We start from the raw sequence: 27,993 nt of genomic DNA on the forward strand, positions 1-27,993 counted from the left end.
GGTAGCGGCGGCGCCTTCCGCAGCCGCCGCCGCCCGCCCGCCCGCGCCGCCGCGGCGGCGGCTGGGCCCGCGATGCCGAACCAGAAGGGCGGCAAGGGCAAGAAGAACAAGCGCGCCAACAGCAGCGGCGACGAGCAGGAGAACGGGGCGGCGGGAAGCGGCGGCGCCGCGGCGGCAGGAGGCGGCGGGGCCGCGGCGGGCGGCGGAGCCGGAGCGGCGGCGGCGGGCGGTGGCGCGGGCGGCGGAGCGGGCGGCGGAGCGGCCGCGGGCGGCGCGGCGCCCGGCGACGTCAAAAGCGGTGAGCGGCGGGGCGGCGGCCCGGGCACCGCGGCCTCCTGCGGTGGCGCAGGCGGCGGGAGGGAGCGGGCGGGCGGCGTGGGGGCCCGGCGGGCCCGGGGGCGGAGAGTGGGGAGCGAGAAGGTGGCGGGTAGCGGCCGCCGAGTGGGGCCGGGTGGTGCGGCAGGCCCGGGCTGGAGCAGGAGGAGGAAGGAGCGGGAGGGCAAGAGAGAACGGCGGGACCGGGCTGAGCTCCGCGGGCCCTTGGCGGCCTTTGCGGCTGGAGGGCTGGGAGGGTGCGAGCCCCAGCGGGGCTGGGGCCGGGCAGGTGCCGCGCGGTGATGCTGAAGGCGGGGAGGTGCTGGTCCGCCCGCCCTGGGCTGCGGCGGGGCGAGGGGCAGAGCCCGGCGCTGGCCGCCCGCCGTCGCACCGCCCTCCGCGCGGGAGGAGCGGGGCTCCGAGCGGTCCCGGCTGCTTTGTGACCCGTCCGTCTGCGTGAGGTGCCTGAAGGGCTTCGCTGCCAAGCAGGACAGGGCTCGGTTTGGAAATTCCAGTGCCTAACAATCCCTACTTTACTTCATCACGATTAAAGATGAAAGCCCGTCTTTTAACTGCGTTTCATTTGTCCTGCGGCGGCAGTTACAAGTTTCGTTTTATGATCGGCCATTCTTTACAGCCCTTGGTTGGTGCTTTGGTTTCTGGTTCAGAGGAATTTTGGTAAGGGTTTTTTTTTCTCCTGGTTATTTGTTTTGTGGTTCGTGTTTGGAGACAGTCTCCAAAGTGCGATATTTCAAGCTACAACTAGAGGTGGGCTGGGATCTCTGTACGCTTTTTGCTAATCCAGAAGGAGGAATCTATGTTCTACCTTTATGCTCACGATGAGCTGTGTAGAGACCCTCATCTTGAAGATTTTTTTTCTCCTTAGAAATTAGCCTTTGGCTACTCCCTTCCCATGTACCGGAGGAGCTGGGAGGGTGAAGTACAACAGCTTTGTGCTTTCTGGCAGTAGCTTTGCCTGGCTGCTGTTAGCCAGCGGGATATCCAAGAGTCTTGTTGCAGTTTTCAAGATGTCCAATTCCCACATATCGCTTAATGGAAACTTTTCCTTAGGAATGTTAGCAATTAATTACGAGTCTCTTTAGCTAACAAAGCCTTTGCCATACTACTTTTATGAGATTATTGCTTGCTCCAGAGAGTCATGAAGAATGTTTAGAATTTCCTTCTTTTTATTATTTTTATTTTTCTCTTTATATTCAGCGAGGGGAAAAGCTAGAAGGATTAACAAGAACAGGATAATTTCTTGGACTTGAGTCTGGTGGTGAAATGTGTACTTTACAGGTGATGCCGTGATGTTGGGGTTGTTGGCTAAGCTAGCTGAGCTCCTATGAAGCTGAAGCTGCCTAAGACCTAACCCGAGATGCTACTTTATCCTCTCTTTCCTCGTTTCTTTATGATTCCAGTGGTCGGAAACATCTTCTTCTCTGGGCACCCCAGTCCCTTTTTTTGTAGGGTATGATGTTGGCTTCAGTTTTTACATGGAGTGCCTGATGAGCATGTCTTCTGCTCCGTGGTTTGTCAGGATCACAGTGTCTGGTCAGGTTTTTCATTTCAGATGCTCCTGAAGACTGGAAGAGTCCATGTGGTTGTGAGCTTTATTTTATCTATGTTCCTGCCCATAAGTAACCGTGACCTGGAAGTTTTGTAAATTGCGTTCTTACTGATATGTCCAGAGCTTTCAACAGGTTTGGTCTGAGGAGTGAATGAAGAAGCGTCTCCTGTCCTGCAGCAGAGCTGGGCATCCAGTTCTCACGTGCAGGGATTCACAGAATCATTGCAGTTGGAAAAGACCTCTAAGATCATCTAGTCCAACCACCAACCCATCCCTACCACACCCATGTTCCTCAGTGCCACATCTACACAGCTCTTGAACATCTCCAGGGATGGTGACTCCACCGCCTTCGAGGCAGCCTATTCCATTGCCCAGCCACTCTTCTTGAGAAACAAATTTTCTTAATATCAGACCTTAAAATATCAGATGATGCTAGTAGATTCCTTGGTGTCTTCAAAACCTGTGGATCTGAAATGAAGCTTCTCAGTTTTGGCCTCAGAGGCCTGTGGGGTCCCGTTTCTAGTCCTGAGGTGTTTGTGAGGGGCACTGTGCTTGAGGTTAATTTGTCACTAAGCACTTTACTGAAGGCACGGCCTGGTACAGCGAGTTGTGAGGTTAATGGAGTTCTGCTGTCCGCAGTCAACTCTCGATTATTCATGGGAGATTATCTGGTTTGCAGATTAAGTGGATGCAGGGAGGCTCCTCCCTGTGCTGCTGCCCAGGGAGCAGGCCCAGCTGCACGCTGTGGCTTGTGTTGCCCATGAGCACTGGTCTTCTGCATCCCTACCCCCTGTGCTGCCTGTCACCCTTGCTGTGCTAGCTCTACCCAGGAAAAGCAGTTGATAATTTTAATAACATAACCTGTTTTTCTTTTTTCATTAATGTGACAAGACAAGTATATAGAGATGAAAGCAGCAGATTTAATAATTGCAAAATTAAGACTGCAAACCTTGTCTTGGCGTCGTGGTGTTGGTATGACAGTCTAATTACGCAGTCACATCAGGACCTTGTTTCATCCTGGGAAGGGATAGTGACTCAGATTTAAGTCTTCATTGTTCATTATGTGCTCTATGTATTGATTCTGCACAACATACAAATGCTGGAATGAAACAGAATTTTTAACTTCCTCTGGGCTTCTCTCTGCAGGGAGGACTAGCAGTGCTGTGTTACACAGTGCTGCTGTTACAGCAGCCCTTTGCAGTGGAAAGGGGTTAACTTTTGCTTTGATCCTTGCACTGTTTTCCCCGAGAATAGCAGTGAATTTTTCACCACCTGTTTGTGTTTGGTTTCGGTAGTGTTTGCATTTATGCTTATTCAGAGGTCCGGCTGCTCTGGAAGGCTCTGGCTTTTGAGTTTGAGGTTCTGGCTTCAGATTGTGAGAACTGAGGGGATGGAAAGCATAACCATTGACCAGATGTGATGACTTTTCTCCATCTTGCACTGTAACTTTTTTGCAGATGCTGGCATAGTGTCCACAACGAACATTCATGCTCTGCAGCTGTGCCTTCCATTCCTTCTTCTCCCCTTCTTTCTTTTTCTGCACCTTCTCACCTCTTTTCATGGAGAGTCCCCATTCACTGGTAGCATGCTGAAACACGTACACTTTCCTTCAGAGCAAGGAGGAGTTCTGTATATAATAGTTCTATCTTTCTTGACCAAAGTGACATTCATTTTCTATGCTGAGTGAGATGCTGGTCTTGGGGTCAGGGGACTAATTTGACTATCATAATGTACAATGAAAGTGAAATTTGATGTAATAGCCTTATTTCTTAGATTTTCCGTCTTCAGAGGGACTGAATGATATTTCTTTTTTTAAAAAAAAAAAGTATTCTTCTGGCTAATTTTCTATGTTAGTTTTCTTGATAAAACTGGAAAATCTGAGCTATGATTCTATAAAATTGTATTGGCAGCTTTGATAGTTTTTGTCTCAGTGACTTCAACCCCACGGATTACTGGAGTTCCCAATAGCAATAGCTGGTGATCTTCATATGCAGGCATGAGCAGCATAAGAAATCAAGACATTTTGTGGATCCTTTGTTCAGAGCAGCAGCATAGCAAGGTTCACATGGGATCTGGCAGTTCTGAGTCGTAAATTCCTTTTCCACTTCTGTGTTGCTGAGCTTGGGCACTTCTTCTAGTAGCTAGTCTACATTTTATAACTTTTATCCCATAAGCATTTTGTTCCAGTCCACAGATGCAGTTGTTTCTGACTCCAAAGTTCTTTCTTCCACCTTTTTTTCTGCACCTTGCATTTGTTCTTGGTTTCATTGTCCAGCAGACTCAAGTCCTCTTTCTCCTCTTGCTGGTCCCTGTCCTAACATCTTGCTGTTTTGTTGCTGTGTCTTTTGTCTCTCTGGTCTCTCCAGCTTTGGTACCACAAGAAAATGAGAAATGATAACAGAAATAAGCTAGCTGTCTTTTTCTTCTTGTCTGTAGTTTCCCACTTTATCATGGGGTTCATTTTCGACTTTGAAGATAAAGTAACAGAAAGTTGCAACGTAGCTCTCTCTAAGTTGCTGTCTTACAGTGTATTTAAGGCCATGCTTTCTCCCCACTGGCGTAGGTGAGCCCTGAAACTGTAAAAGAGGCAGAGCTAAGTGTGTTGACTGTTGTGGAATTGCCAAGATTCAGGTTTATACAGGATCCTGGTTGTGAGAATCCTCCAGGGGAAGAAAGGTAGTGGTTTAGGTCCCACAAGCAGATTGTTCCCTGGGGTGGAGTTTCTTCTGTGCCAGTGGAAAGGCTGTATGAGTGGTGCCCATGATGATAGGGCTGGGGTTGGTTGAGTTGCAGCTGCATGTCCCACCTGCGCTCCTGCCTTGGCTCAGCTGCCTTTAGCAACAGGAACTCCCTGTGGATCATTTCACTGCGGACCAGACCCCAAAAGGACACAGTGAAAAACATAATGTGCCTTTGTAAATTAGATGCTCTTGGGAGATGTGCTACATGTTCACTTCACACAGGGGGAAGTATTGGAGTATATGTCAGCTCTGTACAGTGTACTCTGTACCAGAGCTTTCTCTCATCAGTCAGAGATATTACGCAATCATAGAATCTCCCAAGTTGGAAGGAGCTGACGAGGATCATCAAGTCCAACTCTTGGCTCCACACAGCACTACCCAATAATGAGACTGTAAAACTGAGAGTGTTGTCCAGACTCATCTTGAACTCCTGGCAGCCTGGGGTCATGCCTGCTGCCCTGGGCAGACTAATCCATGCCCACTTCCCTGTGGTGAAGAATCATTTCCTAACTCCCAGTACCCCTCCCCTGACACAGCTCCATGCCTCAGGCCATGTCGCTGTCCCAGAGAGCAGAGCTCAGCGTTGCCCCTCTGCTCCCTTTGAGCTGCATGGCTGCAGCTGCCGTGAGACCTTCCATCAGTTCCTCCACTCTGGGTTCAGCACACCCAGGGATCTCAGCCATTCCTCAGACATTTTGCCCTCCTGACCCTTCACCATCTTTGTGGCTCTCCTTTGCATGCTCTCTAATGGTTTCATGTCCTCCTATTGTGGCGCCCACGTTTCTCCACTGAGTTGAATGTTTTTAACTTCCCAAATAAAGAATAATCCAAGAAGATTAAAAACTGTGTCTTAATATCTTTGTATTCATGTGAGATTTCTAGGGAACTTAACTGTAGTTACTTGACTTTAAAATGGCCTGCTCTGCTTTTGCATAGTCTTTACCTGGTTTTCACAAGTTGTAAGCTTTTTATTTACTTTCAGATGAAGATGTTAACACAGAATAAAAATATGAAGAAGAAAATCAATCCGTGCAATGGTGACTAATGTGTTGAAAGCTGTGACTGGCTAGCCAGTAAGATCTACAAAGAAAGACTGCATCCTGGAAGTATGATAAGGAGTCAGTAGATTTGTCAGTGCAATATTCAATTAAAAATGTATTTTTAGAGCATGAATTGCTTGAATATTTAAGCATGGATTAGTATTTGCTGTTCAATATTCCCTGATGCATGTAACATATAATTCCAGTCTGGCCTTGTAGTGAAATTGTGTATTGGAATCTTGTCACTACCTAGCTTGAAAGAAGGGGTCTCACTGATATCAATGAAACCACCTAGAATATCGGGTTTCTCTTCTGTTGCAGCGAGTATCTAAATCTAATTCATACCGACTTTGTTAAAGAAAACCATTTATCTTTCTAATTCCATTGAGTTCTTCTGAATGCAGAAATCAATTGAATGCAAATTGCACTGTATCAATGCAAATCGGCTTTGAAAGGACTTTCATCTTTCTTTAGAATTTTTAAAACTGTGCGGTTACATCCTTTCATGGTAAGTGCAAGGCATGTTATGCAGATATTCACAAATGGGATCTTGTCTGTAGTGTTGCCGAATAGAATAAATATCCTTTGATACAAACAAGTACACATTTCATTTTTTTTTTTTATAACAGTACTTTTTGCTATCAAAGTGGTTATCAAAGCCTGTCTGCGTTCTGCAGTCACTGGTTCAGGTGTAGTGCTTGCACGAGTAGGGGTTAGGTTTGATATTTGTTAGATTTCCTATGAGGAATTGCAGTTTTTTTAAGTGATGGCTTTATCTTGTCTGTACTCATCCCATATTTTCCTCCCAGTGATCTAACAAGCAGCAACAAATCAACTTCTAGTCCTAAGAGACATTTATAAATTTCCTTCAGCCTCACTTACAGCCTTGCATACTGACATGTCCTTTGATATTAAAGTAGCATGATTACTGGCTGACATCTTTCCAGAGGAGGACCTCTAAGATGATCAGAGAGCTGGAGCATCTCTTCTATGAAGAAAGGTTGAGGGAACTGGGCTTGTTTAGCTTGGAGAAGAGAAGGCTCTGGGGAGACATCATTGTGGCTTTCCAGTACTTGAAGGGAGCTTATAAACAGGAGGGGGAATGGCTTTTTACATGGGTTGGTAGTGATAGGACAAGGGGGAATGGTTTTAAACTGAGACAGGGGATGTTTAGGTTAGATATTGGGAGGAAGTTTTTCACACAGAGGGTGGTGACGCACTGGAACAGGTTGCCCAAGGAGGTTGTAGATGCCCCATTCCTCAAGGCATTCAAAGGCAGGCTGGATGTGACTCTGGGCAGCCTGGTCTAGTGGCTGGTGACCCTGCCCATGGTGAGGGGGTTGAAACTAGGATGATCTTTGAGGTCCTTTTCAACCATTCTGTGATTCTCTGTTTCCCTGCTTCTCTTGCTACAGCGCATGTGTGGAAAAAGTGGTAAACCTTGCATCTAGCTCAGGGAAAAATAATACAGCTAATCTTCAAGGTATCTGAATTAGAACAGCATTAGTAAGGCATGGACTTTCTTTAAACAGCTTTCACAGAAATTCAGATAATTTCAAACAGGCCTCTTGAAGTAGTAACCTAGTCACTGGAGTGGATAATTCCATTTTGAAAGCTTGCAGGATTTTGAGTGGAGTGTTGGCACTTCCCGGTAGACTTCTGTGACATTTATCTTGTGAGCATTCTAACCTTTATCTTTCTCTTTTGCAATGGCATAGTCATTCAGTCTTCCTGCCATGGCTTGAGCGGGATATTGCTACTGTTCCTGTCTTGAATGCTTACTGTGAGAGGAAACAGCTTCAGTCAGAGCCTGGCTGTTGAGTATGCCTGGTATTCCCCAACTCTGCTTCTGTGCTATAGATAAGCATTTTGGGAGCAGTGTACAGTCGAGGCTTCCATGTGCTGCACAGATGCCAGAGATGGCCCAGAGGCGGGGCTGGAAGCCAACACAGCATACTGAAAGAGACATCTATTGGAACGGACAGCTTCAACCTCAGGAGACATTGTCTTGCTGAGATGCTAGTTACTGCAGCTAGGGCGGCTTCATTGCCAGCTTCCCATCGAGTTTATACCAGCTTCTTTAGCTTTTCATGTGGAAGATAAAAATACTGTCATATTGAAACTTGGAAAGTGTAGACCAATGATACAAACACACTTAGACTTGAAACTGAAAAAAAAAAGGTGCAGATACCATTTGATTCAACCTTTTCTCCTTTTACTGTTCTTTTTCTTGTGATTTTGAGCAGGGTCTCGTGGCTAACTGGCTTTAATTCTGAGCAAATTGAACCCACCATGTTTATTTCAGAAAGTGATTTAAGACACCTGCAGCTTCATTTGCTTTATTGCATTTATTCCTTTATTCTCAGCATGAATTGGAATTTACTACTGGAAACTTGATGGGGCAGGTGAATGGGAATCCCCTTTAGTTATTATAATATCTTAAGTATAAGGATGTTTTTGAGACACCAGGGTTAGTTTATTGTAACACTTCAGGGTATTACAGTTTATTGGAAGGCTACAGGAAGAGAATTTAATGGTAGAAGTGCTTTGCTGTGAGAATGATTCACTAATGGACAAAACCATAGCCAAAGTTCAGAACATACTAATGCCCACCAGTCTTAAGACAGTCACCAATCTCTGCATTCACCATGGTAGATGTCTCTGTAAAAATCCTTACTTGGCCTGGTGATGCCAACTCAGAATTAATGTGTCAGTAGCAAGAATACATTGACATTAGTTGTGATGCTGATAGAAGTAGAGGCATGAATTTGTTCTCCCTGATATGGTGAACTAGTTATGTTTTTGCCTGGATTGTTTTAAGTATATACAGCAAGTCAGGGCAGGATTTTTCCTATGCAGGGAAGTTCTGTACATCCTGAACAAAAGGCCAGGCTGGATGGAGTAGTTGTTCTTTGTGTTTTGATGACAGATCCTGAATGGAAATAAGCTGGCTAGTTTGGCTAGAGGATAAAAGTGATGTAGATTTTGGTGATTTCTGTAAGAACTTATTGCCTGCTTTGTTGGCAGAGTCGGTCCAGCCTGGAGCACTGATGGCTGCTGTGTAAGCAAACTGCAAAACTTCTGTGCCTATGTAGGAACCTTCTCTCCTTAGTTTGTACAGTTTTGCTCTTGACTTTCTGACTTTGTTGGGGTGATGACTGAATGGGGTATAAGTAATGGATTGAGAGCCACAAACAACACCAACTTTGAATCATGTGCTAATCGTTGATTTCATGAATAAGCATTTGTTTTAACAGTGCTTCCGGTTAGAAGGCATCAACATGACAGGTATGCCTTCATGATTTCCATTGCATCTTTCCACTGCTATGTAGCCGTTAGGCCTCTCAACTTTTCTGTGGAAGAGACGCCCTTGGAGGCCAAGCATGAAGTCAGCGTAAGTGAAGTATGTGTAGATGGTTCTAGTGCTGCTGAGCCTTCCAGGAGTCTTGTCTGAATTTCTGGGTGAGCCAGAGTTTAGCAACTCTAGATTACCGCAAGTCTTCCCTTAAGAAGGGTCGTCACCTCGGGTGACTACTTACATAGTAGAGCTTGTAACATCTTGCACATTGGGTAAGCTTCCAGGTAGAGCTTTTGATCTCTTTAAGTCCCTTCCAGGAGTAAATATTGACCACTGCTGCTTGGCTTTTGAGGCTAGGATTCAATTCCTAGCTTAGCACATAAGTGACAACATGAAAGTGTTTAGCTGTGGAAAGCTTTGAGCCAGACTTCCATTGTGATGAGGGCTTTTCTAGAGTCAGTGGCTTTTAGGGAGTGATGCTGGTGGATTGGCACCAAGGGTCAACATCAGTCTGAACTGTTCTGCACTGCTTGCTGAAGATGAACTTCTGATGCTGTCTTTTCTTTTTGAGGATGTTATAGGGAGTCTCATGACACAAAAGAAGCCTACATTTTGGGTGGTTTAGAAGATACTGCTGTCCTGTTTCTTCTCCTTTCTTCTAGAGTGTGTCTGCAAACTAATCTTCATCAGTCTGCATAGATTGCCAGAAGTTTTGGATAGACATCAGTCATCACGGAGTGTTAGCAGTGTTTGTCTGCTGTTGCTTATTGTTGCTTCACTAAACATTCATGCCTGCCTTTTTGGATCCACTTGTGAAACAGTTTTTGCCAGTGTATAGTTCCTGCTCCATTCGGTCTCCTAGGCAGGTAACTGATTATTTCTGTGGTGCTATATGGTTTATGCTGTTTAGGTCATTATGTGTATGGCAATACTGTGTTGTGTTACTTCTTGGTAATCTTTTACATATCAAATTGTTTTCCGGTGTTTACAAAAGCAAACACATTGGGCAATTAATGCAGGTGTTTAGTCTGTTTTATCATCATTGTGCATGTTATTTTTTGTTTTTCCAGTTGCATTGCAGTCTTAGCATGGTAGTATTATCTGACTTGAATGGAAATAAAGCTATCCTGATGGTAGAGGAAAATAGCGAACATCCATGGATATGGTTGGTGGGTATTTCTTCCACAGAAATAACTCAACTCTAGCTCAAGTTGGCAGAGTGAACAAATTCTGGCACTGAAAGGCTGTGAAGGGAATGCTGTCCATGCAAAAGTGGTAGTAAAGGTTCAAGTGCAACATATGTATCACATAGGTACCTTTCTGGCCTAGGTAATGTACTGGCAAGTACAACATCCTTGACATAGGTGGTGAGATACTAGATTGATGGTAGATCAAAAGGAACCAACTGATAGTAGGTGTCTTGCAGCTCAGTCAGTGCCAGGACCTTAGTGGGTTTTTTTTTGTGATTTTTTTTTTTTTTTTTAAACATTTCTGTTTCCAGATCTGTACCAACCTCCTGTTTTCTCACAGTTGCTTTAAGATGACAGTAGGGATGCCTCTTCCAGAACCTCACTTCTACTTCCTCTGCACCCAGCCTTGTGTTCTTAGTATTGCCCTTTGAGCTTTACTAACAGTCCTATGTCTGTGTGGTGAGCTGAAACCTACACTATCTAGTACAGGAAATAATTACCTGTTTCTGTTCACTGGCTGATAACCTCTGGTGCTTGCACAATGGATAATATAGGAACATGGAGGAAAGAGCTAATTTTGCTTTAGACACCCGCATTTAGGATTTAGAACAAACGAGAACAGTCACGGAACTGAAGCCATGTAGTCATGGCATTTGGCTTGCTGGATGCATCTTTGCTTTTCTGATGGGTGTGTAAACAGAAGTAAATAACATTCTACTCCATTTACTTCATCAGAGGGAAGTTCCTCAGATGGATGTTCTGCTGCTTTCATTTGTGTCATGAAAAAGGAAGGGTGTCTTTCTTTTTTTGTGTGTGTAGAAACAGGTTAATGTGGTTTATGCTGAAGATTTGTCTCATTTGTTTCTGTTCCTGAACTCTACTGATGCTTAAACCTGAATGGGAAAACTGAGAAAAAGCCAAATGCCCAAACCAGATCGCTTTCTTGCAATCTTCCATCATGTTCTTGTTTTTGAAAGAAAAATTAATTTTATGGTAGTTCTGTCAAAAATATAATCTTGTTTAAACAGTGAGCGATCTTTGCCCAGATGTACATTTACTCGGATTATTACATATTATTTCTATTTTAGAAGACATTTATGAGTTGCCCCTTAAAACTACACTCAGAATTACTGATGAAAATCACTATAGCGGAATATGAGAAAACATTTCTTTTTTATGTGGAACCATAAATTCTTGAAAGACTCAGTGTGCAGCAGTACTTCCAAATCAGCAGCCTGCCTATTACAGCTGTGCACTTGGGTCTACACAGCAAAACCATTCTGTTGCACAAAACTACCTGCTGTCTTGTTTTGTTCTCTTCGGCCATGAGAAACATCTTGAAACTGAAAGAAAAGTAGGGATACTTTGTGGTCAGTTAGGCTTTCTTTCAGAAGAGTGGATGCTTCTCTGATACGTGTTAGTCTTTCCTTTTTCCTGTAAGTTATAATTAGGAGGTATTACTTCTCAGAAAGGGTGGTCAGGCACTGGAATGGACTGCCCAGGGAGGTGGTGGAGTCACCGACCCCGGGGGTGTTCAAGGAAAGACTGGATGTTGTGCTGAGGGACATGGTTTAGTGGGAGCTATTGGTAATAGGTGAACGGTTGGGCTGGATGATCTTTTAGGTCTTTTCCAACCTTGGTGATTCTATGATTATTATTATTAACTTTGGAAACTAGAAGTCTGAATGGCATATTAGCTTATTGGAATCAGTTTATATTCAGGTGACAAACTGGCTTGGGGCTGTGGATGTGGATGGGTAGTTTAGCTCATGTGGAATTCAGTTTGCTCCCCTTATATCTGAGTATCTTTTGATGGTAACTGCAATACTGCTACAATAAGACACAAACATCACAATCTCATCTCTGTCTTTTTGGAGAACAGTCTTGAAATAAATTTCTAATTAATGGGAAATAGAAGGGTTTGATTACAAGTAGGTTTAGTTTTGTAATTCTGTAGTTAGTGCTTTGTCTCATTTAGAAAATGATGATGAAATAATGTAAAGCACCCTCGAGGGTAGTAATTGATGAGGAGAGCTGTTCACGATTGCTAGTGTGGTTCTCATACTAGGTAATCTGAATGCTGGCATTCTTACTCATGTGACATACCCGTTGCTGTGAACTGGTAAAGTTTTGCAAAAACGTTACTTTTCTTTCCATTGCTCATTTATTTTTTATGTAGGAACATGTGGCATGACTATGTTTGGATGAAGACATGGATAAAGAGAAGCTTGAAGGGATTTTTTGTCCTTAAGTCTGTTTTGCAAAGAATTAAGGACAGTGTAATACTAGACTGAACTGAATATTGGCTCAGTCATTTTATACATGTTTCAACAAGTGGAAATTTCTGCTTTCTTAAATATGCTGGTACCACGGAAGTGTCAGGGATTAATGCTGTAACAACTTTCATTAGCCACAATAAATGCTACAGGTTATTGTGGAAATGCATTGTGTTTATCAATGCCTCAGAATCAGCTAACTTTGTAATAAGAAACTTCTGTTGATGAAAGCAGCAAAAAAAAAAAGGCAAACGGATGACTTGACTAGTGTATCTTTACTGTGCTGCAGGCATGTGGCCATGTGCTAGAGACCTGCTGGTTTTCTAGTCTTTCCTGTATGCCTGCAGAGAGGCCAGTGAAATTTCACATGTTCCCAGAAGAGGTTTGTAAGCAGTAAGCTGCTTCACTTGGTAATGTCGTCTTCCAGAGAAACCTCAGTGCCACTATGTAACAATTGAGTGGAGTTTTTTGTGTGGAAGAAGACTTTTGTTTGCTCTCTTGCTGTCTTACAGCTGTCTTAGACCTGCTTCTGCTGTGATGATTGATGTGCAGCCAGTTTACACTGAGTAGATAGGTCAGATGAGGAAATGTCTGAAAAAGTTGTGGTCATCTAAGTTAAGTGTGGGGGGGAAAAAGGACATCGCTGTCAAAAATAGAAATCCTTTTCTTCCTCATAGTTACATTAGGTGGGAAGTTCTCAGTTAATCTGTCATCTAAGTTCTCAAGGAAGAGCTGGAGAAGATCACATTCCAGAGTCCTGGAATGTGTAGGTCCAGACTATTGAAAAAAGGAAAAACCTGTTTGTTGAAAATCAACTTTAAGAGTCTCTAGACGTACAGAACATGTTTGTAATCAAATAATTGTGGACACTTTCTGCTGAATACACAGGCTGGTTTGATTTGATTTTTTTTTTTTTTTTTTTCTGTATTTCAGACACTTCCTTTATTGATCTCAGTATTTGTTTACATCATGAAGAGGCAGTGAACTTTGTAGAGAGTTAATGATTATGTACTGTGTGCCCCCGGTGGCGCAGTGGTATAAAGTGCTGCTTGCAGCACCGGAGGGCCCGGGTTCGTATCTCCCCTGTGGTGCAAGTGGTAGAAGCGCTGCTCTGCTATACAGAAGGGCTGAATCCCGGGAGTTGGACTCGATGATCTCTAAGGTCCCTTCCAACTCGCACGATACTATGATACTATGATACTTCTTCATCTGAAACCAGAACCATGTTTCTGTCTCATTAACAAAATACCTTTCTTCCCTAGTCAATTAGCATTACCAGTATGGAAGAACAAGTGTATGGTTTTAACTGGAGATCTCTAGACATGTCTGTGCAATTATGCTCTTGGTTGTTAGAACATTTATGCTCTAGAACACAGGGGGACCATAAGTGAATTGTTGGCATGTCCTTTCTTCCTGCCTTCTAGCAGTGGTGTATAAGAATACGTACTAGAATGGGTAAATGTAGGAAATATGTGAGAGCTGTCCGTGGTGGCACCTCTTGCATCTTGCTGCACATGATGATTTGCTCTCACTGGTCTCAATTTAACTTTTGTTTTTTTCTGAGATAAACTGCATCAGATGCCCTAATTGCAAACTGTGCAGTCTGTTCCTAAATATGAGAAAAGAATGACTGACAACAAAGAAAAACTTTGCAGAGGTGCTTGGTGTGACATAGCGTGACCTGAATCAAAGGTGACAGTCTGTGAGAACATACAGGGATTGGTGTGAGTTGGTAGCCTCGCGGGTTTTGAATGAGAACAGATAAGTTTTCTTTTGCTCTTAGCTTCTGTCCTTATACTTAATAATATGGAGTAAAAACATGGAGAAGAATCAGTCACTGGTTGCCAGTGAAATCTGTGCCTCTCAGGTGTTAACCTGAAGCTTGCATGTTCTTAGTAGACTTTTCAGACACCTGAGACAACCAGCAGGGGAAGAATGTCACCTGTATAGAAGGAACTTCTAAAGAGACCTGAGGGGATGCTTCTCTTATCTAGCAATGTTCTCTCCAATTTGGTAATCTGTCTTCTTTTTCATTTTATGACTGAAGAAAGCTTTTTCTGCTTCAGAATATTCTTCAGAATGTGCCCTTGTTGCAGTTTATAGTTCAGTCCCTGAAGGAAAGGTATTGCAGCAAATTCTACCTTGCATCTGTGCTGTTTCAGGCATTTGAAGCAGAGGCAGAGAAGCAAGATGAAGGATGTAGCTTGTTCCAGGGAACAGCTTGGGAAAATCTTGTGCTTTGTGCACATGTGTTCTGGGTAAATAAGTTTGAAGAGCTTCAGTGATCTTGAATTTTCTGAAGGCTACCTTGAAGATGTTTTGTTTGTTTCTAGCATTTTAAGAAGTTGTTAGAAAGGGGCAAAACCACTAGCATGCCAATGACCTGTGGTTGCAAAATGGTTTATGTATTGCTGCTGTGTGGCAGGTGATTATGGGTACTGTGTCTTTTTGAAAGTAAAAGTGAACGTAACAGCATATAACACCCTTTATAACCCTTATAACACAATTTGACCCTGTGCAAATTGTGTTACATTATTCAGGCTAGCAGCGACAAGAGCTGGATTAAAAGCAATACAATCAAATATGTATTTTTTATTTCCTGGCTTATTTGGTACAAATCTGAAATCCTAGGGAAAAATAATGAGTCTGCAGCAGGCTGTCATGATGAGTCATGGTGCATTTCCCTTGCAAGTCCTTGGGCTCTGTCTGGGACTTGGGAGCCCCAGGAAAACTGCCATGCTGGTTCATGCTGGGTGAGGCAGCACTTGACTGGGGAAGACCCTAACAAAGCCTGCAATTACTTGAATTCAGTAAAGCAGAGGTAAAAAGGCAGCCTGCCTGCCCTACTGGAATGGTGTTTCTTTTGTTGAAGTAGGAAGTTTAAAAAAAAAAAAAAAAAGAAAAAAAAAGAAAGTACGTCATATTTGACTCCACATTCAAAAACTTCATGATTGGACTCACTTCAGATCCAGTGGAAGGTCAGCACGAAAATTTCTTGCTTTCCAGCTTCAACTGTGTGGATGATAATTGGAATATTCTGTAGCCTGTGGTATTTAGGTGTGGGAGGGGAAAATGTTATTGGTCTTAAATACAGAACATCTGTGTATTTGATACTGTTACAAGGAAAGAATTGAAACACTCTATTCTTTGCTCAAGGATATAGCAAAGGCTGCTGCTTTGCTGATAAAAGACCACGTGTCACTTGGCTTTTTAACCAGTCTGTGTTGCTAACTGTTTGGTTTGTGAAATTTAGCTTTCAAGTAGGTCAGTAATGGCAGTATGTCCTCTGCCTGAAGATATAAAGATCTTCCTTTCCATACAAGAAGCATGAGCTATTTGTCTTGCTGTTCAAAGTCCTCTATTTTCTGTTCCCCTCCATATTCCCTGTATCTTGCTCATTCGTAAAGAAGAGATCAGTTTACACCTTTCCTTGTGACTGCAAAGTCTGTCTGTACTGCCTTCTCATTTTTCAAACCAGCATCTCTGTGTGTTTTTTCCGTGCTGTCTCTCAGGCTTCAAAGTTGTCCTCCAGAAACATTCACAAAGCTTTCTCCTTAAAGCTTGCTTATGCAGTGATGTCCACAGAGCCTTGAGGAGAGTTAATGCTTCTGAGGTTCTTTGTCTTTGAGTACTGAACTGTTTGTATTGTCTGTTTGCTTCCTTATTATCTTATTTCCTTTCTATAGGTTCTTCCATTTCCTTACCTTTTTTCTTCCTTTTTTTCTTTTTTGGGGGGCGGGGGGACAATGACTGTTTTTGTTCTGACCCAGACCTAACGCTTGTAGGCTCTTTGATAATGTGGAACATTAGTGAGAACTCACATTTGTATTTGGCACAGCATTTAAACTAGCAGTATGATGAACAGGCCACAAGCAGCCTACATTATTAATGTGTCTGCTTTTGTTCCACAGAAGCCCCTTGCGCTACTCCATTGATCTGTAGCTTTGGAAGGCCAGTGGACCTTGAGAAGGATGACTACCAGAAGGTTATATGCAACAATGAGCACTGCCCTTACAGCACCTGGATGCACCTTCAGTGCTTCTACGAGTGGGAAAGCAGCATTCTTGTCCAGTTCAATTGCATCGGCAGAGCTAGGAGCTGGAATGAGAAGCAGTGTCGTCAGAACATGTGGACAAAGAAGGGATACGACCTTGCTTTTCGCTTCTGCTCCTGTCGGTGCGGGCAGGGTCATTTAAAGAAGGACACTGACTGGTACCAGGTGAAACGAATGCAGGATGACAAGAAAAAGAAATCAGTGTTGGAGAAGAGCACAGGGAGGTCTGTGGTGGAATCAGCGGAAGAGGCCAAAAAAGGCAGGCCAGCCAACAAGCCACAGAAGAGTTTAAGTCATGACATCCAGCGAAGGCATTCAATGGACAGGCAGAACTCCCAAGAGAAGAGTGTTATTGGTGGCAGCTATTCTGTTCGCTCCCCCTGTGTCTCTCCTGGGCAGTCCCCACCAACTGGCTACTCAATCCTTGCCCCCACCCACTTCAGCGGCCCCCGTTCATCACGATATTTAGGAGAGTTTCTGAAGAATGCCATACACCTGGAGCCACACAAGAAGAACATGGCTGGAGGGGGAATGTTTAGGAATGCGCACTTTGATTATGGGGCAGCTGGTTTGCAAGCACATCGGTCGGGACACTTCGATGCCCCCGTGCAGTTTTTGAGAAGGCTTGACCTATCCGAGCTTCTCACTCACATACCCAGACATAAATTGAATACTTTTCATGTGCGAATGGAAGATGATGCCCAGGTGGGCCAAGGGGAGGACCTGCGAAAGTTTATTCTTGCTGCTCTTAGTGCCAGCCACAGGAACGTTGTGAACTGTGCACTGTGCCACAGGGCATTGCCAGTGTTTGAACAGTTTCCGCTGGTGGATGGAACCCTATTTCTTAGCCCATCGAGACATGATGAAATTGAATATGATGTTCCCTGTCACCTTCAAGGTACAGGTTGTCTGTCCGTCATGCTAGGTTTCATTTGGTGGTGGGGCTGCTTTCCATACCCCACTCCCTGTTTTAGATTTTCATTTTGTTTCAGCATTTTTGAGTTGTACTCTAGGGCTTGGAGGCATGTTCAAATTACAGTGTGGGTCAGGTTGAAATTCTTGGCAGGAATTGTGAAAAACAAATACTGTGTAGAAAGATCCATGCCTTGTGGTTTGTTTACAACCAGGAGATACCTTACCGGGTTTCTAGGTAGGCTATAGGAAGATTTTTTAGCCACCCTGTTGCAGTGTGTATGTACTGATTTATATGTTATGAGTTTTCCTCCAAGACATACATCAACCTTTTAAACAGCCTTTTACATTTCAGCATGCTGTACTGTGACATGGATGAAGGTCATATTTCTCCTGCCAGCCAGGCCTCTCGTCTGCTTTCAGACTTGAGAATATCAGTTTCGTTTTATTGGAGATGGTATTTTTTTGCATGGCAAGGACTGTAGTCTGGCCTGTGTTAGTGCAGGCCTGGCGAGGATGATTTCTGTGGCCTGGAAAGGTTGTATATAGTGAAAGTAAGCTTTTATTATTCTGGGAAGAAGTGGTGTTGGAGTAGTGAGGGATTTAGACTTAGTTCCAAATTCCCGCCTGTTTGGCCAGCACCCTGACCATGTCCCAACTCTGTGCTGAGCCAGGGCCAAGGCATGTGTTATTTTTCTCCTCCCAGAGAAACAAACAAATGGGAACTGGGATGAGCTTCAGCTCTTCCCAAAAAGCATGTCTCAAACTGAGTGAGAAGGGCAAAACACGTCTGTTCTGCTGTCTGCTGGCGGCCAGCGTGGCTAACACAAGTCAGAGAAACTAGTCCTAGTTTAGTGCTCAAATACATGAAGTTCTGTGTTGAAAAGTGTAATGGGAATGCATTAGCAGGAGGTATTTTAGCACTTACTCTCCTTTTGTTAAATTTGTTATTATCTCATTCATGGTCATAATATCTGTTATATAATAATGTTCCTTTGTTCAGCAAACTTTGTATTGTTTTCTTTATTCAAATCACTGTGTGCTAAGTCACTGACCTGTATTCATGCCAGCATTATCATTTCTGTCTTACCTTATGTACTTTAAAGGGAAAAAGTTAGAGGGAAATGCAGAAGCTGAAAAATCTCCAAGGTAAACAGAATATACTTCTGTGAGATAACTGCTCGTTGGCTGCTGTGAGGAAGCATGCACGATGTGCTTGTGATCATACCAGTGCTAATGGCTGGTTAGTAACAGTGGAACTTGTCGCTTGCAAACTTGTTGGCCACTAGGAAAGAAACTGCCAAATGTTGTTTCGCTTTTTTTAATTAATTGTTCCTTACCCATTTGATGGTACACCTGAAAAGCGTGTTCAGACAAAATACTGTCACTAATTGTTAAAAATTTTACCTCGTTATCTTGGGTAAAATGATTTATTATTGAAACTGTTGTTCTCAGCTTTGGAATGATATTATTCTTGCAAGGTGCTGTTCCAGGGTGTTATTTTCTCCTCAGTAAAGAAAATCACTTCTTTATTTCAGGCATGTTTAAGATATCAAGAGCCTCATTTCCTATAGCAAGGGAAGGATTGTGTAGGATCCTGAAAATTAAGTGCTGGGGAAATGCAGCATTTTAATATGCAGAAGGAGAACTTATGATGATAAAAACTACTTGTCCTACTTTGCAACACAAAGCTTTAGTGAATGGAGTTATTTGAAAGTCTCCAGTCTTGAGTTGTTCACTTTAGGAACAAAGCTTATTATACTTGCACTTCAGTATCATCACATCACATTTTTTAGAGCTGAACACTCTGGAGTAAGTCAGTTTACTATCGCATACCAACAAATGTTTTTCTGCATTTATATTATAAGAAGAATCCGGTCTTCCTTCTCATTGTTTCTAGAATAGTTGGTTTAAAAAACAAAAAACACAACAATTTAAAAGTAATCCCTTAGTTTTAAAGTATCTGGTATGAGCAAATCGTAACTTGTTAATATTTTATTTCACTTATGTAGAAAAGGCACACAAGTTGCCTGCTCTTTAAATTACCGACTGTGATGTGTCCAGTGCTTTGATACTAATGAGCACAAATTGCAATGCAACAAAGGACTGTCTGTATGCAGTCAGTCTTGCATTGTATTTGATTTGTAACTGCATTACTTCTTAACTTTTTCTTGTGTAGCTGAGCAAATTGTGATATATTACAGAATTGGTACCCTGAGTAAGTCCGCTACTAAACTGCGGATTGATTCAGTCCCTGCAAGTCAGACCTATCTAGATTTGAGATCTTTATAATTTGCATAGGGCTTTTTGTTTTGTGGGAAGCTCGCATCTTGGATTTTGCATTGTTGTGTTCAGTGACATTTTTGCAGAGAAGATACTTTGTTTTAAAACCTGAACCTCTTGATTTTAGTGGGAGGCAGTATAAATGGGTTTTTGAAAGTCATTGTGTGTACAGAGCTCAAGTTCATGGTAGAGCTTAATAGACTAGCTTTGTATGGCACGTTAAAATCTGTGTAATATATCATGTTTCTAAATACAGTTACTATCAATGAATTGTCAGGAAAATGTAAAGGAAAGAAAGTTGCTGATCTGGTTGTTGCTCTTTTCCACGGGGAATATTAGTTGCTTAGTTCTCTGCTTGCTGGAAGAGTTTGACAGGCTGTTAAATGAGTCTGTACCCAGCTTGCTAAAAAGCTTCAACACTTCTATGCTTTCTCTGTCAGGTGGGGATGCAGCTAAGGCACAGTCTTCTTGTTGGAAAAACTGTAGCTGATCATATAGTTTAATAATCTGGCATCTGCTCATGTGGTTTAAGCAACTTTATGAAGTATTTTGCTAAAGTCTACAGCAAATAGAGGAATAAAGGGATCAGAAATGGGCAGTGTTGACTTATTCCTGAGTTTCACATCTATGGAAAATATCTTCAGTCAAGTCTTCTGTATTCTCCATAGACAAACATTTTTTGCTTGTTTTTCACTCTTTTTAAAAATAAGATTTTAATACGGTAAGGTTTGTATCACTAAAGGGCAAATAACACATTGTGGGAAATGTCTGTTTTAATCTTCTGTTACAGTCTCCTTAAGAAGTATGTTTCCTGTCCACAGGAAGGCTTATGCATCTCTATGCTGTTTGTGTAGACTGCTTAGAAGGGGTTCACAAAATTATCTGCATTAAGTGCAAGTCCCGATGGGATGGAAGCTGGCATCAACTGGGAACTATGTATACCTATGATATTCTGGCAGCATCTCCCTGTTGTCAGGTCAGTATCGTATGTAAGACTCCTAAGGTGAAATTCCACTAATGATAATAAAGGTTTGTGTTTCTCTTCTCCCATCCCTTCCTTCACCCTTCTTTTGCAGCCTATGAGTGCAGTACAAGAAAGCTGACTGAGCCCCTGTCCCTTGATCTTAACTTATGGAGTACAAAGGCCAATAGCTAGACAAAAGCTAATGTAATGGTCAGTGGTCAATGCTTGTTTTGTTGTTGTGTTTTGTTTTTGTTTTTTCTAATAAATCCCCATAAAATGCATTCACAATTAAAGCTGATACTTCGGATGATCACTAGGAAGTATCTTTGGTATCATATACAATTCTAGTAGTACTTGAACATTGTTTAGCGGGTGATCTGTGTATTCAAGGTTCTAGTTGCTTGAGGTATGTTTTATCCGAAGACAGATGTAGTAAAAAAGCCAAGAAAATTGGAAGGTCTAAGGAGTCCTTATGCATAGAGAAACCCATCTCTCCTTAATCTTTTATGCAACTGACTGTGCTACAGTCTGCCACAGCCTGAAGAAGCTTAATTTTCATTAAATGCTCAATTTATGCTTTTGGAAGGAGTCAAGACTTCAGGTTACTCCAGAGTAGACACATGCCTGAAGCAGCAGGACCATCAGCATCCAAGAGGTCTTCCTTTCTGAGGAGTGGAAACTCAGCAGTTGTGTTGTGGAGGTAGGGATGATGCACAGTAGGGAGCCACCAAAATAGCACTGACTGCTATTTTCATGGGTATGGCTTGCTGGTCCCTTCTGGCTCATCAGGAACCAGCTGTTGCCTTTAAACATGCAGGACTTGTCACTGACTTAGAGCAGGTGCTTGCCAAGATGTTTGCATTCTACCACTTCATGGTGTTGTGGATGCTTTCCACAAAGCTTTGTGGTCTCTTTGTTTCTTACTACTGCAGAGTTCCAGCAGTTTGTTTCCAAGGGAAGCTCAAAAGGAAGATTGTCCCTGGCCTCAAAGATGTGGCAATACAAGAGACATCTGCAATATAGTTTTGCCAGTATGTGAAATTCAATTTAATTTTAACATTCCTACCAATGCTTAGAAGGCAGGTAGAATTCCAGGAACTGGAAAAAATGACTGATAATATTGATATAATATATCAGCTTTGTATATATTGATTATAACTTAAGACATTACCTCAGTTTTTGTGCTTCTTGAGATTTGAGCTATTTTAAAATGGGACTCATAAAACATTGATGCTGACTTGCTAGCTCAATAAAATAGAGGAAATTTAAATTTGAATTGCTTCTATTGAACGTGCAAGACAAGAATTAAGGTCTCATTATACTTAATCTTAATTGTATGATTAATGGACAGTGTGACAGTACAAGGTAAGTAACAGAACTGAATGTAAAACCATTAGCTTCAGTGTCTGTGATTGCTGGGTAATATGTATTATTGTTTCACCTTGATTGTTACAGATGATTCTGGGCATACAGAGGAATGACATTTAAATATGGTGCATAATTTAACTCTGAATTGCCTTGCTGATGTCTGTTTTGAATAATTTCCTACCGTATTTCAAAATATTTAATTGTACTCGTGAATGTGCTTGTAGGATAATGAACTACAGCCACTGTCAGGTTGCTAGCAGCTAACTGATGGGCTGAACTGCAGCAAGAGCAAAAAGCACACTTTTTGTAAAAGAAGATACTCTAATTCCATTCCCTACTAGACTGTATTTCGTAGTATTTCTGCTTTTCAAGGAGGGCAGATATCTGAGAGCTTCATGTTTTCTTTCTTTTTGATTCTTGTCTCAGCAGCAGTAGTACTTTAATAATTTCTTCCTCCTCTTCTCCCAAGAAAGTGCATTAAATCAAAGGTGATACAGAAAATCATTTGTTCTTTTCAATGAAAAGCTGAAGCTCTCACTGGCATATTAGTCTGTGGGGTTAAGCTGTGGTATGTATCAGGCCCTCGATGCTCATTTGTCGTTTTTACTCTTAACCTCCTTTGTGATCTTAAGTCTCCTCCATTTCTCCTGAGTGTTTTTTTATTGCCTGCTGAGCTTTCTGTACAGGAAATGGGCTTATTTTCTCAGCGAGATGTCTCCTGAAGTCTTTTTTTGTTGCTCTTAGTACTGATCATGAATAGCTCTGCCAGCCCTTAACCCTTCATCTTTAATTGTTTCTCCTATCTACTCAGTTAATGTTGGTCCTGCCTCAGTTGGGTTTTGTAAAATAGTTTCTGTGCTTTAAGTGACCTGTAGTTTATGTAACCTGGTTTGTATTATAAATGTTTAAGTAGACATTTAAAGTGATACAATACCGTGCCACACTGATAAAGCGAGTTATATGTTTGTTAAGCCAAAAATATTAGATTGTTAAACCAAAAGATTAAAGTGCTGATGCATCTTGTGGAGGGATCAAAATGTAAACCTAGACAGACACGCAGTGGGAGCTCTAGGGTAGGACACACGGTGGGAGCTCTAGGGTAAGGATTGCATGGCATGCATGTGAAGTTTCTCTCCTCACTTAAAGGCTGCTTTTGTGATTTATTGAGACAGCACTTTGTATGCCAAGGACTTGAATTTGTTCTGAGGTGAACCAACACAAAACGGCTTTATGCATATATGAGCTTTGATATTCTGAACCACCAGTCGGTCACAGTGGATGATATTTGAACTCTAGACTTACGGGCTATAGATGTTATTTCATGTGAAAAAAAAAAAAGTCTGCATGCCTGTAATTTACTGCTCTGGGTGAAAAATGTCCTTACTGGCAGGCGCCATGGCTGCAGGTTTCCTGACTGAACCTGTTAACTACCAGAGGCCAGGGCGGTGTGTCTCTTGCTGAGGTGAGGAATGGAAGTGAATCTGGTTATTTCAAAAATGTTTTTCTTGTTTTTTCTTTCTTTCTTTCTTTCTTTTTTTTTTTTTTTTCTTAAGGCTCGACTGAACTGTAAGCACTGTGGGAAGCCAGTAATAGATGTACGGATTGGCATGCAGTATTTCTCCGAATACAGCAACGTCCAGCAGTGTCCTCACTGTGGAAATCTAGACTACCACTTCGTGAAGCCATTTTCTTCATTTAAAGTTTTGGAGGCTTATTGACGAAAGCTTTGCTTTAGTAATAGCTATTTTATGGGTATTTCAACTTTATTACATATCTTTTTATAGAATTCATTCTGTGATGGAATTACTTTCTTTTCTAACTGAAAGAGCAGCTTCTTTGTCTGTGTACATATGAATATGTATATATACATGTTGTTAAATTAGAATCCTCCCGATGAGATCTCCGTCAAGGTTGGAGGCAAGCCAATTTTAATGGCCTTTGAGTATATCCCAAGTGTGGGGATAAAATGTTCAGCTATAATTATTTGGTTGTTTTTTTGTATTATTGTAATACAGTTGATAGCAGGGTGTGGGGAGACATACAAGATGCAGAAATATGTCCAGATGGAAGGTGGGTAATTGTGTAGGGTTGTTGTCCCTCTAGCATGGTGGAAGTGTGGGAAATCCTTGGAAAGAAGTTGTCCCATCAGTGTTAAATTCATCATGTCTCTTGCATCTCAGTGGGGGCAGGAGCATACGTATCCCAGACTTGTGGTCATTTTTGTGGGCTTTCATTCAGGTTTCTCAAGATGGGGGAAAACTAAGATACTGTGACAAGTGAATGTAAATCTATGCCAGAAAAAGTAATCTTGAAATATTTTTTAGCATAGTGTCTTCCTGCCATGAATGTTTGATGTGTGTTACCCACACTGACTGATGGTATGGCAATAGGGCCTGCTTCCACCAGTGTTGTAATGTTACCAGTTGGGTCATTTGTTTATACCAAAACAAGCTGAATATCTTAAAATGCTTTATTTAAAGGTATTTCTTCACAGATATTTTAGGACCTCATGATAAGTGGGAGGAGCAGGCTGAACTGAATGAGGATGTTTGTATGTGTCTGCTGGGGCTGGGGCTTTGCTTCCTTCTGCTGACTGGTGTGACTGATTCAAACAGAGGACTACATAGTGGGATCTGGGCTGTCAGACCTGTAAAAGCTGAGAGGCAACTTATATGAATCATAGCATTGGATTTTAAGTCAGTGAATTGCTGCACCTTCGTCTTTCAAAAGTTAAGTAAGACCAGGGTCTAAAAACTCAGAGACTTTTTAGAAAGCAGGCTTAGTGCATTTACTTTCTACATGCCTCTGTGCTGTATATAGTAGTCTGTGCATTAGGCAGTGAATTTGTGTTATAGGGGTTGGCCCTGTAGAATCTGCAAATATTGTTTTTCACTCCCCACTTTTTCCTTCCATAAATAAAAGTTTTTAAATAGGTTTAATAAAAGTTTTAATAGGTCACTGATACTTTACTTGGCTACTCAAGCCAGCAGAGATGTTTGCAAGGGGTTTCTTTGTTCACAGTGTATTTATGGAATGGTTGGTCACTCAAAGGTTGTGGGTTTTGATTCTCTTTATGAGATAGGATTATGTTTTGTTTCTTCAGAGGTTTTTCAGTTTTCCCCAATTTACTGTCTTAGTGTATCTGTAGAAATCATGATCTTGAAAATGACCCTGATACTCTGCACATCCTGGGAAAGAAAACAAAAAAGCCAGAAGCCAAAAAAGCAATGCATACTCTGGGCAGAGAACTATGCTTTCTGCTAATTTAAGAAAATAATGTGCACATAAAACTTGAAGTGAATATCCGTGTTTCTTCGTGCATAAAAAAAACGCCATATTCACAGTTTTATTCCTGGCTGTCTTCCCTGCAGAATTAGCTTCTTTTTAGTATTAGGCACTTCAGATAGTACTCAAGCTGCACAGAGGGCTTATGTTGGCAAAGATCACTTACTCCTAACTTGAGTGGTAACATCCTTAGAAGCAAGTCAACTCAACCTAATGATTTTCGCATCTGGATAGGGCTGGGCTGTCTCATGAAGTTACACTGGTGAGGCAGAACAGCAATGTTAGCAGGCTGTGCTTTCTTACATCTCTGGCACTCCCTTCACCCTGTCTTCATTTCTTGTCCACATGTTTGTATCTGGAGCACATCCTTGGGCTTTTGTGCAGTTGTTCCCTAGGAGCTTGTTTTATAAGTTTTGGGAAATCCTGTTTCCTTTTTAAGACAAATTGTGGGGAAAATTTTGAGAGACTTGTAACACCATTCTGGTTTGGTTACCACAAGCCCAAGTTACAGCTACTCCATTTGCAGTGGTACCAGCACTGTAATTGTTGCCCGCAGGAGCAGTATCTGGCCCAGGCATACCTGGGCTGGAAGAAGGTGGTTAGCAGATAAAATGTTATTAGCTGCATGTTACAGGCTTCCCTTATAGAGAGCAAACAAGTTATAGTTTAAATTAACAACTTGGGCCCTTCAGCTTCAATGGTGTGTTCCCAAAACCTGATGGATTTAGGATGGTTTGGAGTCACCTTATCTGGCATTGCTGTGAGGATCAGATTAAAGTGCAAGTACTGTCCAATTCCAGCAGTCTAAAATCACACAGAAAAGGCAAAATTCCTGTAATGAGAAAAATTAAAAAGATACGTATGTGAGTGTTGTGTTTGATTGGAGTGCTAGTCTTTCAAGCCCCAAGCCTGGGGTGTTAATCCCCACATGCACTACATGAATAACAAAATAGTAACATTCTGTACCCATTTTTTCCAAACATTTGGTGAGGAGAGGTATCACTGCAATGCATGCAGTAGGGCAGAGCTGGGATCTGGAGATCTTCTAAATACTTGTTTGTTTACTTTCCTTACGGTAGCTTAATTTATAATTTTATTCTTTAAGTACTTAGATGCCTCTCCAGATATGTATGTATGACAATCGTGAGAAGAGCAGAAGTAGGAAAAAAGGGAATTTGGATACTTTTTAACAACACAAGCGTATGTAAGGTTGTATAGTACATTCAAATCAAAACCAAGAATGCAGCAGACTGAGAAAGCAGAAATGGAAATGACTATTTAAATTCTTAACAGTGAGAAGCTACACACAAATCTATCAAAGAAAACAATTTTCTTCTTCATCTTTTCCTTTTAATTCTACTATTAAGTGACTCTTTGCTGCCACTAGTGGAAATGCCTGTTTTCTTGCAAAGCATAACTCTCAGCTGGAGGTTAGCAGCAGATGTAGAACAGCAAAATGATCCTTGATGGAAACTAGCTGAACAACAGAAAAGATTCTCTGAACTTTTCCTCCAAAGTAATTTGTCCCAGTTTGTAGAGAATGCTTTCTCTGCTTCTTGCTAATACAGAAATCTGATTGGGGGTTACTGCAAAATGTCGGTGAGATTTTGTTGGATGCATCAGATTCCAATCAAGCAGTTAGGCCTGCCCTTTTGGCTGGGCATTGCATAAGCACAAGGGCAAAGCTAACTTCTTTCTAACTTCTTTGAGACTTAATAGCTACTTTAGAAGTTGAACTGGACAGCACTTGGTTTGCTATGTATCACAATGACCATTGGAAAGAATCAGTGAGATGTTAAACGTGTCAAAAGGGAAATAATTTGTCTAGGTAAGGAACTGCTTGCTTTGCTTGTTTGGTTGAAGTTTACTCTTCACTACCTTTCATTTTTCTGATGCTGTGTGTTCCTTTTAGTCTGGCCTGTGGTCAGATTAAACTGTGCCTGAAGTATGTTTTGTAAATGAGAATACAGTCCTCTGGATGTGGAGGTACATTCTACTCTTCTGAAATGCACGATACTCCTTGTGATAGTAATAGGAGTTGCATGTGCAAATGCTTTTCTTTCTGGTAGTTAACAATGTTTTCCATAGGAGAGGCTTGCATTTAGCTAGACTTAATATTTTGGATGTGTAAATGAATTCATCCATCACTAGTACATTTTAAAGTAAATTTTGATAACCATAACTAACAAAATGGACATCTTTTACACGCTGATACGTCATTTGACATCTACCAAGGTAAACAGGCTGAAATTCTTGTTCTGTCTAATGCCGCAGTCATGAAAACTACAGTGTTCTGTAGCCCATAGACTATTCTACAGTCTATTTACATTAATGTGTCCAGTAGTGAGCAGTGTATTCATAATGAATTTAGTTTGGAAAATAGGGAATATTCCTACAAGGGAGGCATCTAACACAGTTTTGTTTTGTTTTCATGTACTCTTCATTTTGCTGTACCAGGTAGCTGAGGACAAACATGTTGTTGTAAGGCCACTGGTGAGAAAACCCCTCTAAAATACACTTGTTTGTAAAGGTTTCTTGTTGAGACATTCTTGGATTGCACTTTTGCAGGTGGAAGAATATGTACATAGCAAATGAATGTTGATGAAATTAAAATAATTGGTTATATCATTTGCGTGTGTTGCTAGAGAATATTTTGTTGTGACTTCTCTGTATTAAAAAAGTAATAAATACCAGACA

The 27,993-nt window shown here is 41.8% G+C and overlaps 1 protein-coding gene across 1 annotated transcript; it reads left to right on the forward strand.

The window, feature by feature from the left end:
* On the forward strand, positions 1-27,993 carry HECA (hdc homolog, cell cycle regulator). Its single transcript, XM_072332136.1, has 4 exons — positions 1-298; positions 16,342-17,382; positions 20,501-20,655; positions 23,565-27,993. The coding sequence occupies exons 1-4, from the start codon at positions 73-75 to the stop codon at positions 23,727-23,729; spliced, it is 1,587 nt and encodes a 528-aa protein (XP_072188237.1). The 5' UTR covers positions 1-72; the 3' UTR covers positions 23,730-27,993.

The sequence above is a fragment of the Excalfactoria chinensis genome, chromosome 3 (assembly GCF_039878825.1).
Source record: "Excalfactoria chinensis isolate bCotChi1 chromosome 3, bCotChi1.hap2, whole genome shotgun sequence".
Lineage (NCBI taxonomy): Eukaryota > Metazoa > Chordata > Aves > Galliformes > Phasianidae > Excalfactoria > Excalfactoria chinensis.